A 14,225-nucleotide genomic window follows, 5' to 3' on the forward strand; every position below is an offset into this window, starting at 1 on the left:
AAACAGTTCCGTTCTTGTGGGCGCCATTTTTATGTCATGCAGAGGCTGTTCTCAACTGGAAGCATACTTCATCTCTTTTTGATCCAATAACCTTAACGACCAAGTCTGTCAATGGAGAAATGACAGAAAAAACAGCTGCTAAATTTTTAAGCAGGGACTTTGGACAATTTAGTACCATTCTTTTCACAAGTAAATGAAGAAACTGGGTCCCAGGAACCGACAACACAACACCCATTAAAGGTGGTGCCGGAACAGGAGCTTGGGATCCCGACTCCAGTCTGGCGCTATCCCAGCTCCACGGGAACTCGAACTTTGCCGGGGAATAGTTTGAAAACCCAGCTGTCTCATGATGTTATTTTATGTTTGAACTGTATATATGTTTTCAAAAAAGATTTTTTATTATTAGGCTTGGAAACTTTTAATCCTATAAGAAGATAATTCTATGGACAAATTGGTCATCAAAGTTCTAGAAGGCTCTGGGGCGTCTAGACTCGGAAACTCAAGTACTACAATGCTATTGCCTTTTAGAAATTAACACTAAGCTTTACAGACTATTTAATATTTTTGGTAAGGTATCCCAGGTGTAAAGCTGATACGAGAGGTGGCAATCACATGCTTCCTCCTGGTATATACATCAACAAGCTAGGAAAGGTACAGGTGTCAACGCCAGGAAATGTCCCAGCCTCACGCAGACATGAAGCTTGCCTCCAGCGCCCAGTGCAGCAGGTAAACTAACCTGCTGAGCAACGCAAGCAACGCCTTAAAGAGTTAAATTTACCTCAACTGTCAGGGGGGATTAGGCAATTGATCTGCAGAGCTATGTCTTCCCCAAGAGAAACTCCCAGAGCATCCTTAAGACGACCTGTGTTGCAGCAGCATTTATCAAACAGTTGGGGGAATAATTCATGTTTTCAAAATCAGCGGTGTACTTAGGACATCAAAGACAATGTGAAAATTTGTGGTAAAGAAAAACTGGTATCAGTAAACCTGAAAACTGGTGGCAGAAGGAGACAGATCCCTCTCCCACCCCAAGGACATGGTCCCAACCTTTTCCTTCCCCTAAATCCTAAGGACTCCTTTTCTTGAGTTCCCGCTGCCTGCAGAGATGGGCAGGCTGATGAGGGGGGCTCCTACAGGCCTCTGGGCCCCACGGCTATGTCTCAGTAGCCCCCAGCTTAGCACAGCCCAGGGCAGGAGGTCAAGGTTCCAACAATGCTTGGGCAGTAAGATGGATTGTGTAAAAGCTAAACTCACAGGGCCTGTCCCACTCCAAAAAAAGGAATAGACAAAAATATTAATCATGTTTTTCTTTTAATAAGGGTTTTTACTCAAAAGTGTAGCTTTGAAAATCTCTAGCTTGTTGTGAAAACCAGGAAAGCCAAGGAGCTGCCTCACACTGCACACCACCACGTGAAGCTGTGGGCCGCTGTGTGTTTGCAAACTCTCCATTACCAAGGCTGGAATCAAATGCACCACTTTAAAATCAGAGCCAACATTTAAAATTAGGAGGATGATGCATGTCCTACTTTGATTCAAGGAGAAAGGACAAGTTCTTAGTACAGTAAAACAAAACACAAAAGTAAACAAATCTTTAGAAATCACTATATATATGTGTGTTTATATATATTTTTTTATATAATTAGGATTATCATCATTTCAAACTATTAAAAATAAGGTTGCCACCTTACCTTTTCTTTTGGTAATGGGGTGTTATTGTTTTTTTAAGAGAAAAAACCAAACATTTTGCCCAACTCTAGAGTTTCCCAACTTCAATTCTGTTTTCTGCTGTGCAACTTCCCCACCTTCACGCTGTATCCCCAAGTCCCGCCACCAGTTCTGGCTGGTAGGAGGCAGAGCAAGCTTTCATTCTGGTCGTCAAGATGACAGGCCCACAAAAGTACAGCTGAGACGGGAACTGAATTCTTCCCCAGGAAGAAAATACCTATACCCACAATAGGTCTGCAAAATCTCCCACAGGCACCTCTTCTCCCTTTCTTGTGGTTGTTTGTTAATTGGTTTGTTTTGCCTAAAAGCAAGATGGCAATCTTAATCAAAAAGGGAAGCTAGATTTTTAAAATAACTTAAAAAAACCATTTTTATATAAAGCAGCAAAAACATATCTTCCTCTCTGCAGAAAGAAAAATGTTAACAAGGAAACACAGCGATGTGAACGGACTGTCCGTCAACTCCTGCTCCACTGGATCCCCCATCCAGCTTCACCTCGAGCTACTCCTTAACTCCAGCAGTGCTGTCTGAAGAAGATCCTTTGGCGTCTTCAACTGCTCTTTTACTTTCTTGATTGAGACTTTCATTTTCGGACCTGGTCCCATTAGGGATAGAGTTTTCACCGTTTACAAGCCCGTTTTCTGTGGCCTTTGCTTTGCTGATTGCCTCTCTGATGTTCAAGGCATCCTGCACTCCAGCCTCCTCCTCGAGGTTTCTCAAGACCAGGGGGAGCCTCGAGTCCCCCACGCTGCTCTCCAACAGCCCAAGGTTACTCTCTTCATATTTGGGAAGCGGAGCCTTTTCCTCCATCTGTTGGCGATAGTATTCCCGGTTGACAGCTGCACTCTTTACTGCTTTTTCCAAAATCTCTTTCTCACCTAAGCGCAATTTGATGGCCATTTTTGCACGAACAGAAAGATCCTGGTTTTTCAAGACGGATTTATCTTCCTGGAAAACAAGAGCAAAATTAATTACAAGAAGTCTAAACCAGCAAAACTATAGAGACAGAGGGCACAACGGCTGGGGATGGGCACATGAGGGAACTTTTTGGGGTGACGGGAGGTTCTAACACTTGACTGGGCAGATAGTCGCATGACCAGACACTCACATCAAAATGTACGCTTCAGAAGTGTGCCTTTCATTGTATGTAAATTATATCTCAATGGAAATGTTACAAAACCAGAAAGAACAGCCTAAATCAAACAGTGCTACCCCATCTGCCAGGGAACTTCACTGATTTAAAAATCATCCTGTCTATCTTGGGCACTGATGTAGCCCCAGGGCAGCACGTGGGTGAATGGCATCAGTGAAGGAACAAATAAATGAGAAAGATGTATTTGAAGTTAGTGGCTCAGTCGTGAACTTAAAAAGCACAAATGAAAACATGTTTGTGAAATCACGTGAATTAGAAATTATAAAAAAGTATTGAATAATTTTAAAAATGTATCTTCTAATAAACAATGCCTAAATATGATTTTTTGGGAAATGAATGGAAAATTTCAAATGCAATCATTTTGCTAAACTATTACAGTAGTTTAGAATTAACAAGAAATCTTTCATTAAATTTTTTTTTTTTTTTTTTTTTTTGAGACGGAGTCTTGCTCTGTCACCCAGGCTGGAGTGCAGTGTTGAGATCTCAGCTCACTGCAACCTCCGCCTCCTGGGTTCAAGCGATTCTCCTGCCTCAGCCTCCTGAGTAGCTGGGATTACAGACCACGCCCAGCTAATTTCTGTATTTTTAGTAGAGACGGGGTTTCACCATGTTGGCCAGGCTGGTCTTGAATTTCTGACCTCGTGATCCGCCCCGCCTCGACCTCCCAAAGTGCTGGGATTACAGGCGTGAGCTACCGCACCAAGCCTCATTAAACATCTTAACAACACAACAAGTTCAAAACCTCATTTATTTAGTGTAATTACCTCAATAGTTGTTTTATATGTTTTTAAAAGAAGTGAGGCTCTATCTTCAAGAAATGTCCAAAGTTTGACCTCGTTGTCCCAGCTAACAGGAAATTCCGAGTTCCCCAAGGTGAAGATTCTATCAATAGCGCTGTCTCCCAGCAAGTGTTCTTTCAGTTCTTCTACAAGAAATACAAATGGCAATCTGTTAGGAGGAAAACATAGCACTCCTCATTTGAACAAGCAATCCACCTTAGAAAATATTGTTTCCAACAACGCCATTTTCCCACGGTAAAAGCTGTCCCTAGGCAATGGGCCAGGCCACTCCTAGACTCTCCAAAGTAGAGCAGAGCTAAGTTTTGGGGAGCAACACCAGGTCAGGCCTCTCCATGTGGAATCCAGATCAAGCCTCAGTAGCACTCCATTTTTCACTGTTTCTATGAGGGACACTGAGAGCCTTTAGACAGTCTCACAAGATACTTTTTAAAGACAATCTACAGCCATGTACCCCCTTATTTTGACAATACCCCTTTTGCTAGCCATGAGCTCCGTCACACCAAGTCAAAAAAGACATTTAGGTGAACGATGTAAACAGTGAAAGGAACAAGAGCCACAACAATCCCGCAAGCCCATAACTGTAAATCTGATTGGCACTTATTCTAGTAGATGACCTGACCAAGCTATTTAAGCCACGTTCGTAACAAGCCACAAACTGAAAGAAATAAGAGCCTAAATCAAACAGTGCTACCATAAGGAGCGCCATCAAAATCTTAGTTAATGGGCCGGGCGCAGTGGCTCACGCCTGTAATCCCAGCACTTTGGGAAGCCAAGGCAGGTGGATCACTTGAGCCCAGGCGTTTGAGACCAACCTGGGCAATGTGGCGAAACCCCATCTCTACAAAAAATACAAAATTAGCCAGGTGTGGTGGCACATGCCTGTAGTCCCAGCTACTCAAGAGGCTGAGGTGCATGGATGACTTGAACCCAGGAGGTGGAGACTGCAGTGAGCTGTGATCACACCACTGCACTCCAGCCTGGGCAACCAAGTGAGACCCTGTCTCAAAAAAAAAAAAAAAAATTCTTAGTTAATGAAAAATATGCCCATCTCTCTCACTTGTCAGGAATTTAAATAGGAATTACAAATACACACAAGTGAACATCTCAATTATCTCCAAATACATTTAAGAAGAGGAAAGCATTCAGCAACTGCTCTTAGCATTTTATCTCCCGGCACATTATCTCCAAAACCAAAACAAGCCGATCCTATTCATGCTGAAGAAACAGACCCATGCTTCTTATGTGATTAGGAGACAGTGTCTCTTTCAGAGCAAAATGCCCCACAGCTGTCACTATTTACAATTCAAACTGAAGAACTGCGGCTGCCAGCAAACCAAACTTTTATTAGTATTAGTTAGAGTAATTCAAAGATACAGCAATTGTCTTGACATGACAAATTGTCTATGACTAGAGAGGAACTAAAGAGAATCAACAGACCTAAAAGGATTCAAGCAGTTTTAAGAAAACAAGCTATCTAATGTTCAAAAAAGTTTATTAACTTTTATTTGTTAGTAAAGATCATGATAAAATTCAGGATTTTTAGTTTTGAGTCATTTTATATTCTTTGCATACAACATGGAAGTTCTGTTTTTTTAAGCTTTCTTAGTGGCTGAAAGTTCTTTTCAAAGGCCCCCAGTATGAAGGTTACTGTTTCCTTCCCTCATCTCCTTCCTCAATCTGCCCAAGTTGCACTCTGCAATGATGGAAGCTGCAGGTGTGCGGCAGAGCTTTCTCTCCGCTACTTTTTAAAAGTGAAACTGGATTCATTTCACATTTCTGGAGAAATAAAGCCTACAAAAAGGGGAGTAAGACAATGTAGCATGTGGCCTGCCTGCAGCACAGGAGCTGACCGGGAGCTCCTGCAGCAGGTGCCCTCCTGAGCTTTCCTCCAGCACACAGGGCCTGCAAATTATCCCTGCACCTCATTCTGGCCACCACAGTGTGTGCTCACCCCGGAGGGTACAGAGCCCAGTGCCCTCCACCCTCTCTCCCTAGCTCCTGCTCAAGCTCCTCCCTATGCTAAAGGTCTTCAGTCAAACCCCTCCCCTCCTGCTCCACCTTGTCCAAACAGTCGCTGAGCTCCACAGTTTAACTTGAATGCCATTTCCTCCAGACCCCTAGAGCACTAAGACTTTTTTCCATGTACTATGTTATCTGTGAACCAGCAGGAGCAATGTGGGATGTCCTGCACATGGGCTCTGGAGTTAACAGAGGTGGGTTCTAAGTCAGGGTCATCACTTGCTTACTGAGCAACCTCGGCCAAGTTACTTATCCTCTTTGGGTTTTTTGTTTGTTTGTTCGTTTGTTTGTTTGTTTTAGACAGGGTCTTGCTCTGTTGGCCAGGCTGGGGTGCAGTAGCAAGATCACGGCTCACTGCAGCCTCAACCTCCCAGGCTCAATCAATCCTCCAACTTCCCAAAGTGCTGGGATTACAGGCATGAGCCACAGCATCCAGCCAACTTTATACTCTTCCCCCACTCCCCACCCACCCGGGTCTCACTCTGTCACCCAGGCTGGGGTTGGCTTACTGTAGCCTTCACCTCCCAGGCTCAAACAATCCTCCTACCTCAGCCTCCCGAGTAGCTGGGACTAGAGGCACGTGCTACCACGCCCAGCTAATACTTATCCTCTTTGAAGTGGAATCTACATCAGTAAAATGGGAGCACTTACCAATCAAGGCTGATGGGATTAAAATTGAGCATGTACCACATTTAGCATCATGCCTGGCACACAGTGAATGCTTCACAAATTCAAGGAATATCATCACCATCACCTCTCTTAATTATAAATTCCTTGAGTATATGAACTGCAACATTCAATTCTGTATCCATATATATGCAAGAAAAGCTCACAGTTAACCCCTTAACTCGTGTTCATTAAATTGAATTGATGAACCATTACCCAAGTACAAAAAGCACCAAAAGCTCCCACTTGAATAACCGTAAATCTAGCGACAGGGTTGCTTATGAGGAACAATGACTGTATCTCAGTTTGGGTTCTGCGGTTGGTGTGTGAACTGCCTCTCCTGTTTCAGGACTAGGTTTTTTCTGCTTCCAGTGTGACGTCAAGCCCTGGACTTGTGCTGCACTGCTCCCTGGATCCAGACATTAAAACCAAAGCCAGCAACCGCTGAGCACAGCAGCTTCCCCCACATGGGCCATGACTGCTTCCTCCGACCAAGGAAGTGCTTGGGCAGCTTCCTTCCAGAACACTTGTTCGTCTGTTCACTCACTCAAACACTCATTTACTCATTCCTACTCAGACTGTTCTGTACAGGATTTAAGGTAGTTAACAACAGCAAAACATACACACACACACACACTCACTCTCTCTCTCTTAAAAATGAAACCTCAGGACCAGGAAATTTGTAAGATACATTTTAGGATGAAAAATAAAAACACAACCACGAGAGGTCAAATCTCAGCATAAGAAACCCCAAATGACTTGTTTTAAGCTAATATAAAAGTAGATGCTCAATACAAATACTTAACTCTTTCTGGGTCTGAAATAAGAGGCTGTAGCCAGGAACATTTTGTGTTCTACACAGATTCTGTTTGCAATGTTATTTACTCTAACAGGATGCTTGGCATTAAAATGCTTGCTGGCAATTTCAGATTTAGAATGCAGAGTAGGTTAACAAATAAAGTCCTACGGTCCACGTATGCCACAGCTGACTACACAACATCACAGCATCAACTGATCCTGAACTGCTCTATGTAAGTGAAAAAGACTAGTGCCCCGTGAGTGAAATGAGGCTCTGTCAGGCTACAAATGTAGAATTTTGATATATTTACCCCATCCAAGATGTTTTAAGTTTTCTTCAAATGCAGTTGAGAATTATTTGCGTATTACAAATTAATACTGACAACACATCGAGGATTTAATAAAACATTTCTAGGGTAAAACAAATCTATTTCTTCTTTCTCCAGTATTGCATCTTGTCTCTTCCCAAAAGTACTGTAGTTTTAATACACTTTACCTTTAATCTGAATCCCTATGCTTTACACTTTCATGATTTAAAAAGAAAAAAGTCAACATCTCTTTTTTCCTGAAATGACTTACCTTCAGTCATGCAGAATACTCGGAGAAAAGCCAAAAGCTGAGCAGAGATGGGCGGCTCGGTAAAATGCAATGCAAAAACACTGGAACTGATAAAAGCAGAAAGCAAGATCAGTCACCCTGCTGCGGTTACCCACTTGCTCCAAACTGAGATTCCTTAAGTCTACAGCATGTGTGGTTATCCTCAAGGAGAGCTGAGCTGGAATGGGTCATTCAAGCTCCTCATCTCAACTGTGAGCACGATTTTCAGCCCCTGCAAAAGGCCGCAGGCTGGGGCGGAGGCAAGTGGATATCCAGAATTGGAGACCATCCTCACAAGCTTTTCTTAGAGCCTAACAGCTGTAATCTCAGGTTGCACATAATACATTCAAAAATTAAACATACACATGGTTTTTAAAAAGTATTAACAATAATTTATGTTGAGTTCACACTTTAATCATTAATCAAATATTGACAAGTTCAATAAAAAAAAGGTCTGCATAATCCATTTTCATTAAGAATGGTTCCTCTATTCCCTGGAGAACTAATGAATCCTAATTCCTGTCTTCTTTATCATTTTATGCCTCAAATGCAAGAAAATCTTAAAGAACTTAACTAGAAATTCTTGAAATCACTGAGGATCATGACTTCATTACAGAAACTAATGGTAGCAAAGAATTAAATGAAACAAATTGATCCAGGCCATTAACCTTTTCAAGGTGAAAGACATGAATGATACGAAAGTAGTTATTTAACTTAATGAGGATTTCAGGCCATATCCCCCAGAACTGACTGTGAATGCGCCCAACGACACAATTATGTTTACCTGAAAACGCTGGTAAGCCACCAAGCGTCGCCATGGCTTAAATTTGCTGTGCCACGGGGATAAACGGATTAAGACAAACTACTGGAGAGAAGTTTTATTAACACACCAATTAAACACTATGCAACTGGAAATAGTTCAAGTACTGCAGGAAAGGGCCAACCGATGTTTTTCTACGTACGTGGGGATGCCGGCACGAGCCAAGACCTCGGCCTTCATGGCGTATAGTCTGTCACTTTTACTCACTCCAAGCTTTATTTTCACTCTGTCGTGTGAGTTATTGTCAAAGAAAAAACCACTGTGGATCACAAACTCTGCGTTGGATCGAGTGCCATAAAAAATGTAAATCTGAGATGCAGTAAAGAAAAAAGAAAAGGGCATTAGACAAACTTGGCATGTATTCTTAACACAGGGCAGGGCAGAGGCTTAGTGCTACTTTACATTTAGACACGAAATAGCTGAAAGTATTGATACACCTGTTTGGTATAGGTTGCAAGGGTGAAGCTGTGCAATTTTCCCAACTTTCCAAACTGTCTGAGACCAAGCACCCACTTCCACCACCGTGTGGAGAGGAGAGGGGAGGCCAGGAGAAAGTACCACCCAAGGCCTTACTAGTACTCAAAGGACCCCAGGTGACCTGGGGTCACCAGGCCTCTATTATAAACCTCTTCTCCTTCCAAAGGACAGCAAGGCTATTACTATAAGACTGTATTTTAAAATTCACCAAGTTTTTCCTGTCCTTTTAATACAGCAGGGTCTTTTCTGGAACTGAAAAGCAGTATCTGTCAGAAACTTATTTCTAGATCCTGTGGCAATTAATCCTGCACCTGGCAGGTGGGTTTATAAACTTTTCTGAAGAAGGAACAGATGAGTACTTTGCTAGACAAGTATTTTTCATTTTGTCTCAACTGGAATGTCAATTATGGATGTGAGTTCCATGACTGTACCGTCTGCTTGGATGCAGACTGATAGAATGTAGGAATTTATAGACACGTATTTTCAAACTCACCCAAAGGCTTACCCCTCCTCCCACCCAAACTACTAGATTAAAAAATCAGAGATTAAAATGAAAGTATAAGACAACAGATTCCCTTGCTTTTGCCCCTTAAATACTCTTATAAAGTTCTAATCAGTAGAAAAAATAAAGGCAACAGTTTATGAAATGTTAAACATTGTTTTAGTGTCATAACACACTTTATTTTCAGTTAACAGTGTTACAAATATTTACAAATATTAGGCCAATAGTGCAACTAACTCTGTTTAAATCTTTTTCTCTGTGGACCCAAAGCACAATGCAAAGCACAAGTGAGTAAAGCACAAGTGAATATGTGTACTGCGGGTTCTGGTCTCAAGATGTGTTCCAGAAAAACAATCCTCAATGTGAATTCCACATTTTTTCCCCTAAGTTAAGTTCCTTTTTAAGATTACCAACACGGTGTTAACGTTAGTGCCCACTGGCTGGCTCACATTTTGTGAGATGCCACGAGACCCACCTGCTCTCCAGCCCGAAAATCCTGCAGAGCCACACACTCACAGCGGTCATCTTCCAGGTTGTAACCAGTAGTGATCTAGCCCGGGGAGGAGGAAGGAAATGATGGTGAGGCAAACACACGCACATCTCACTTAATCTACAAGCTTGTTTCTGGCAATCAGAGGAAAAAGGGGATCCCAAGGTACTCAAAAGGTGGCATCTGAATGCTTTGGAAAATGGGGCAAAGAACTGCTTGAGCACTGAGGTTAACTCTAGTTATATCAGAGATGATTATGGAAAATTACATACCTGAAATAAAGGAAGTACAGTTAGATAAAGAGACTATATAGATTGTCACTTGCTGGACTCAACAAAACATAATCGCCTCTGGGCCTCCCTGGTGGCAGTGAGGGCAGTGAGCCCACAGGCCACGCCTCCCACAGGTGCACCTAAGCCTCCTTTCTGTTCACTGATGATCTGCACTACTCTCATTCATTTGCAAGTATTATCTTTATCTAATGTTTGGCCATTAAGAAACCCAAGTGGGTGTTCCATTGGATAAAGAATCAGGGAAAAGAAAAGCTCTATTTCTGAATTATGGATATATGCTCTGAATTAAAGAAATTAAAACTTTCAAGCATACAAAGGCAAAATAAAATAACTTTGCTGTTTTTTATGCCCTCTCTTTCTGCTGAGAAATACAATGTGAGAGTTTCTAAGTCCATTACAAATAAATATAGAAAATCCTCTCATTATACCCCAAACCTGCGTCTCCTTCTAAGCTCCCCTGTCTTAGTGAAGGTCAGCCAATGTCATGGCCTCAGCACACAAGTTACAAGGAAACCCTCGCGTCTCACCTGGTCAGCATTTCATCTTGTAAATACTGTTTGGACTTTCTTCCTCATTCCTCTGCATGGCTACAGTCCTTATTCCTTCTCACCTAGCTTGTTATTTGCAAAAACCTTCCAACTCTTGGAACCTAGTCTCAAAATCCAATACTGTCCTTCTGGAGTTGCTAATTGTACGATGTCACTCTCCTGTTCAAAATCTTCCTATGATTCTGCTCTACCTTCAGAATAAACCCCGAGTTCCTGAGCACGGCCGAATAAGGAGGCGGCTCACGCTTCCCTCCAGCTTCAGGAACTGCCACCCACCTGCCGTCCCAGTTCCCTCCTGCCTGACACTACCTTCTACTCCTGTTGTGGCCTGGCTTCTCAGGGAAGCCCCTCCTTACCCTGCCCTCCTGTGCACTCCCACAGCCCAGTCCTTATGCGCTCCAGCCCAAGTCACGTTATCTGTGCACCTGCCTCCCCGTCGGTCAGACTTGGAAGCTGGAGCCCCTTGTTGATCTCTGTGTCCCGAGTGCTCAGCACACAGAACCTAAAACCTGAAGTGGTCTTTTGAGAATATTCACGTGATGCATGAACCCCCAGGGGAAAGGAAAGGGTCCCCAGCTTCTATTAAAACCTCCTTCTCAGAGTCCTGTCTTTTAGAGCAGCGCCCAATCTCTTAGGTTGTCTGTCGATGGTCACTGATTACTTTTTGACCTACTCATTTTATCCTGGAGAATCAAAGATTCACAGCAGCTACAAGTGCTCCTTGCTAATAAGGCATCAATAGCTTGGATTCAAAAGATGACTTCTGAGTCTAGGGAATGGCATTTTGGGATGGAAGGCCATGTAACACTAATCTTTAAACTCAATATCCCAAGAATAAATATGGTTTATTAACCATATGTCTAAGTTTCCTTCATGCTTCTGATCTGCAAAGACCAGTGATAAATATGCAGCAATGAGAAATAAATGAAGCCAAGTATTCTAGAACATTTCACTCGCAGAACATTTTAAACACTTCAATTGAATGAAAATCAACTCCATGAAGTTCCTGCCCAACATCGGATGTACTTTTCTGACCCCAAAACATCACCTTGACAACAAAGTGGAATGAGAAGCTGCCCATATCATGAACTCCCAGGAGGGAGTCCAGGCACTCCCAGGGTGCTGGCAGTACAGGTACACAGGGACCTGCCAGCAGCACAAACAGGAGGGAAGTTAGAGGAAGGAAGAGAAAATTTAGGGAGATTGTGGAGAAAGGATTATGGGTGTTTAAGGGTATTTTACAGATATTTCCCACTCTCAGCAAACGTCAAGCTCAAGAAATAGTTTAACATGTCCACAGCATCCCTGACAGGCAAACAGGCTGGGATCCTGCCCCGGTCTGCAGCCCTTTCTCAGCAAGGGTCAGAATGTTTGGAGGCTGAGTGTCTAACTTCTTTGGGTGGCACTGCCAAACACTTCCTCTAGGACGGTATCAAAAGTGTGTCTCAGTGCAAAGAAGCGCAGGCGGAAGCCCAGGCCTCGCCCCTCCCTTGCCTGAAGCCAGGTTTCTAGAGGACTCTCTCAGAGCAGAGCCCTCCCAGGGTGGGCCTGCAGAGGGGCCTTCCAAGGCTGTAAGGACCCCACTGCTCAGCAAGGGCCTTCTGGCAGGAGCCCCAGGAAATTACCACCTACGCCCAGAAATCTGCAGACGCTGACCAGGTCTGACTTGAAGCCCAGACTAGGAGAGGAGGGGTTGGGAAGGCCAGGGCTGGTCCAGGGGCAGCCTCCCGATGTCAAGCAAGGACAGGGTCCTTCCACCTCCTCCTCGCCCAGCTCCACGTGCCGCTTCCTGCCTCCCACACTGCCAGCTAACTTCCCTTCTACAATATTGAGTGCCATCCTATGGCAGGCCCTAAGCGAGGCACTTGGAAAATGGCATGAAAAGTCTCAGTCCCTACCCATAGGGACATCTAGTGGAAAAGACACAGGGAGAAAAAAATTTATATATATACGTATATATAAAAGCAAGTGGAACTGAGAATAGCCCCACAGGAGTCTCAAGTGTGCCCGGGGGAGGGGAGCGGGTGGCAGCCGGAGTTTGTTGGCAATGCTGGAGGAGGAACCCAGCAGGGAGTGGAAGCCTCCAGCAGCTCCATGGAGCCCTGCTCCCTGAAAGCCACCACCTGCCTGCAGCGCACACCACTCACATCTGTGGCTGGCTTGGTAACTCAATGGCACACTTGGTGCACAGCTGTATTCTAGTTTCGTTTACATATTAAAAGTAACACAGGAGGAAGAGCACGATATACACACACACACATCCCTAAGATGGAAACAAGAGTGAGGACCATTTACATTTTCTTCTCTGTGTTTTTCAGATTTTCTTCCACAAATATGCATTATATTGATTTCATGGGGGGGGATAAAGTAATATAGGCTCATCAAATAAAATCTGGAAAATATTTTCTAAGAAACAAAGAAAAAAGATCACAATCACGTTAACATTTTGGTTGATTTCTTTCTGATCTTTTTTCCTAGGCATGGGGCTTTTACACTCATTTATTCACCACTCATGAATTCATTAAAAACCACAGCGATATGGCAATGAGCAAAACAGACCCTCCCCCAAAATCACCCTGCGTTCATGGATCTTCCATTCTAATGGGAGGCGGGGGGGTGAACCAACAATAATTTTTTTAAAAGGCAGAAACAAGCGGATCTGGACAATAGAGGGAAACGTAACAGGACAGGGCAGGAGGGCGGATGAGCTGGAGGCGTAGTCATTCCACACAGGGTGCTCAGGGCAGCCACGCTGGAGGAGGTCTATGAGTGAGTCCCGTAAGTGCCTAAGGAATGAGGGGTCTTAGGCAGAGGCGACAGCAAGAGCGAAGGAATCTTCTGGTGTCTGAAGAATAGCAGGGAACCAGAGGTGAGTCAGACCTGTGTGCACGGAGGGTGTGGGGGGACAGGTTGTTCGGAGAGACTTGTCTGCTATTGTAAAAATGGGCTTTTGAGACTGTAAGACTCATCTAAATATAAATGTTTTAGATTTTTTTTTCAATACACAAACAGAAGGACCTTGAAAAAGAACTTCCCTCCGTTGTGCCTGAATTTCCAGCTGCCCTTTCATCCCGCCCGGTAGAGTCGCAGATTCAAATGCAAGCACTGATTATTCCAACATACTCTCTGTATGGGAACTAATACCGCTGTCTAACAGTCACTTAGAAGTATCCTTGTCATATCAACCGAAAAATCCTCAACAAAGGAAACCTGCTGCTTACATTAAGTTTGAACAAATCATGCAAGATATAAAGATGTGTTGTTTCTTCCAGCTTAGTACCACACCTTATAACCCTTCCTACATTTATTTCTCTGAGTGGCTAGGAAATTAGTTTAT

General features: G+C 43.5%; 1 protein-coding gene across 5 annotated transcripts in view; it reads right to left on the minus strand.

Annotated features, from left to right (window-relative positions):
• Positions 1 to 1,294: 1,294 nt before the first annotated feature.
• The window catches only part of SETD3 (SET domain containing 3, actin N3(tau)-histidine methyltransferase), an 82,821-nt gene continuing 69,890 nt past the window's right edge, over positions 1,295 to 14,225 (minus strand). For all 5 annotated transcript variants that reach the window (XM_003832847.4, XM_055097999.2, XM_008958293.4 and 2 more), the window contains 5 exons: positions 10,033 to 10,107; positions 8,721 to 8,887; positions 7,741 to 7,826; positions 3,643 to 3,803; positions 1,295 to 2,673 (listed from right to left, as the gene is read on the minus strand). In XM_003832847.4, coding sequence (XP_003832895.1) covers positions 2,227 to 2,673; positions 3,643 to 3,803; positions 7,741 to 7,826; positions 8,721 to 8,887; positions 10,033 to 10,107 — 936 coding nt within the window. In that variant the 3' untranslated portion in view covers positions 1,295 to 2,226. The remainder of the gene's footprint in view (positions 2,674 to 3,642; positions 3,804 to 7,740; positions 7,827 to 8,720; positions 8,888 to 10,032; positions 10,108 to 14,225) is intronic.

The sequence above is a fragment of the Pan paniscus genome, chromosome 15 (assembly GCF_029289425.2).
Source record: "Pan paniscus chromosome 15, NHGRI_mPanPan1-v2.0_pri, whole genome shotgun sequence".
In the NCBI taxonomy this organism is placed as follows: Eukaryota; Metazoa; Chordata; class Mammalia; order Primates; family Hominidae; genus Pan; species Pan paniscus.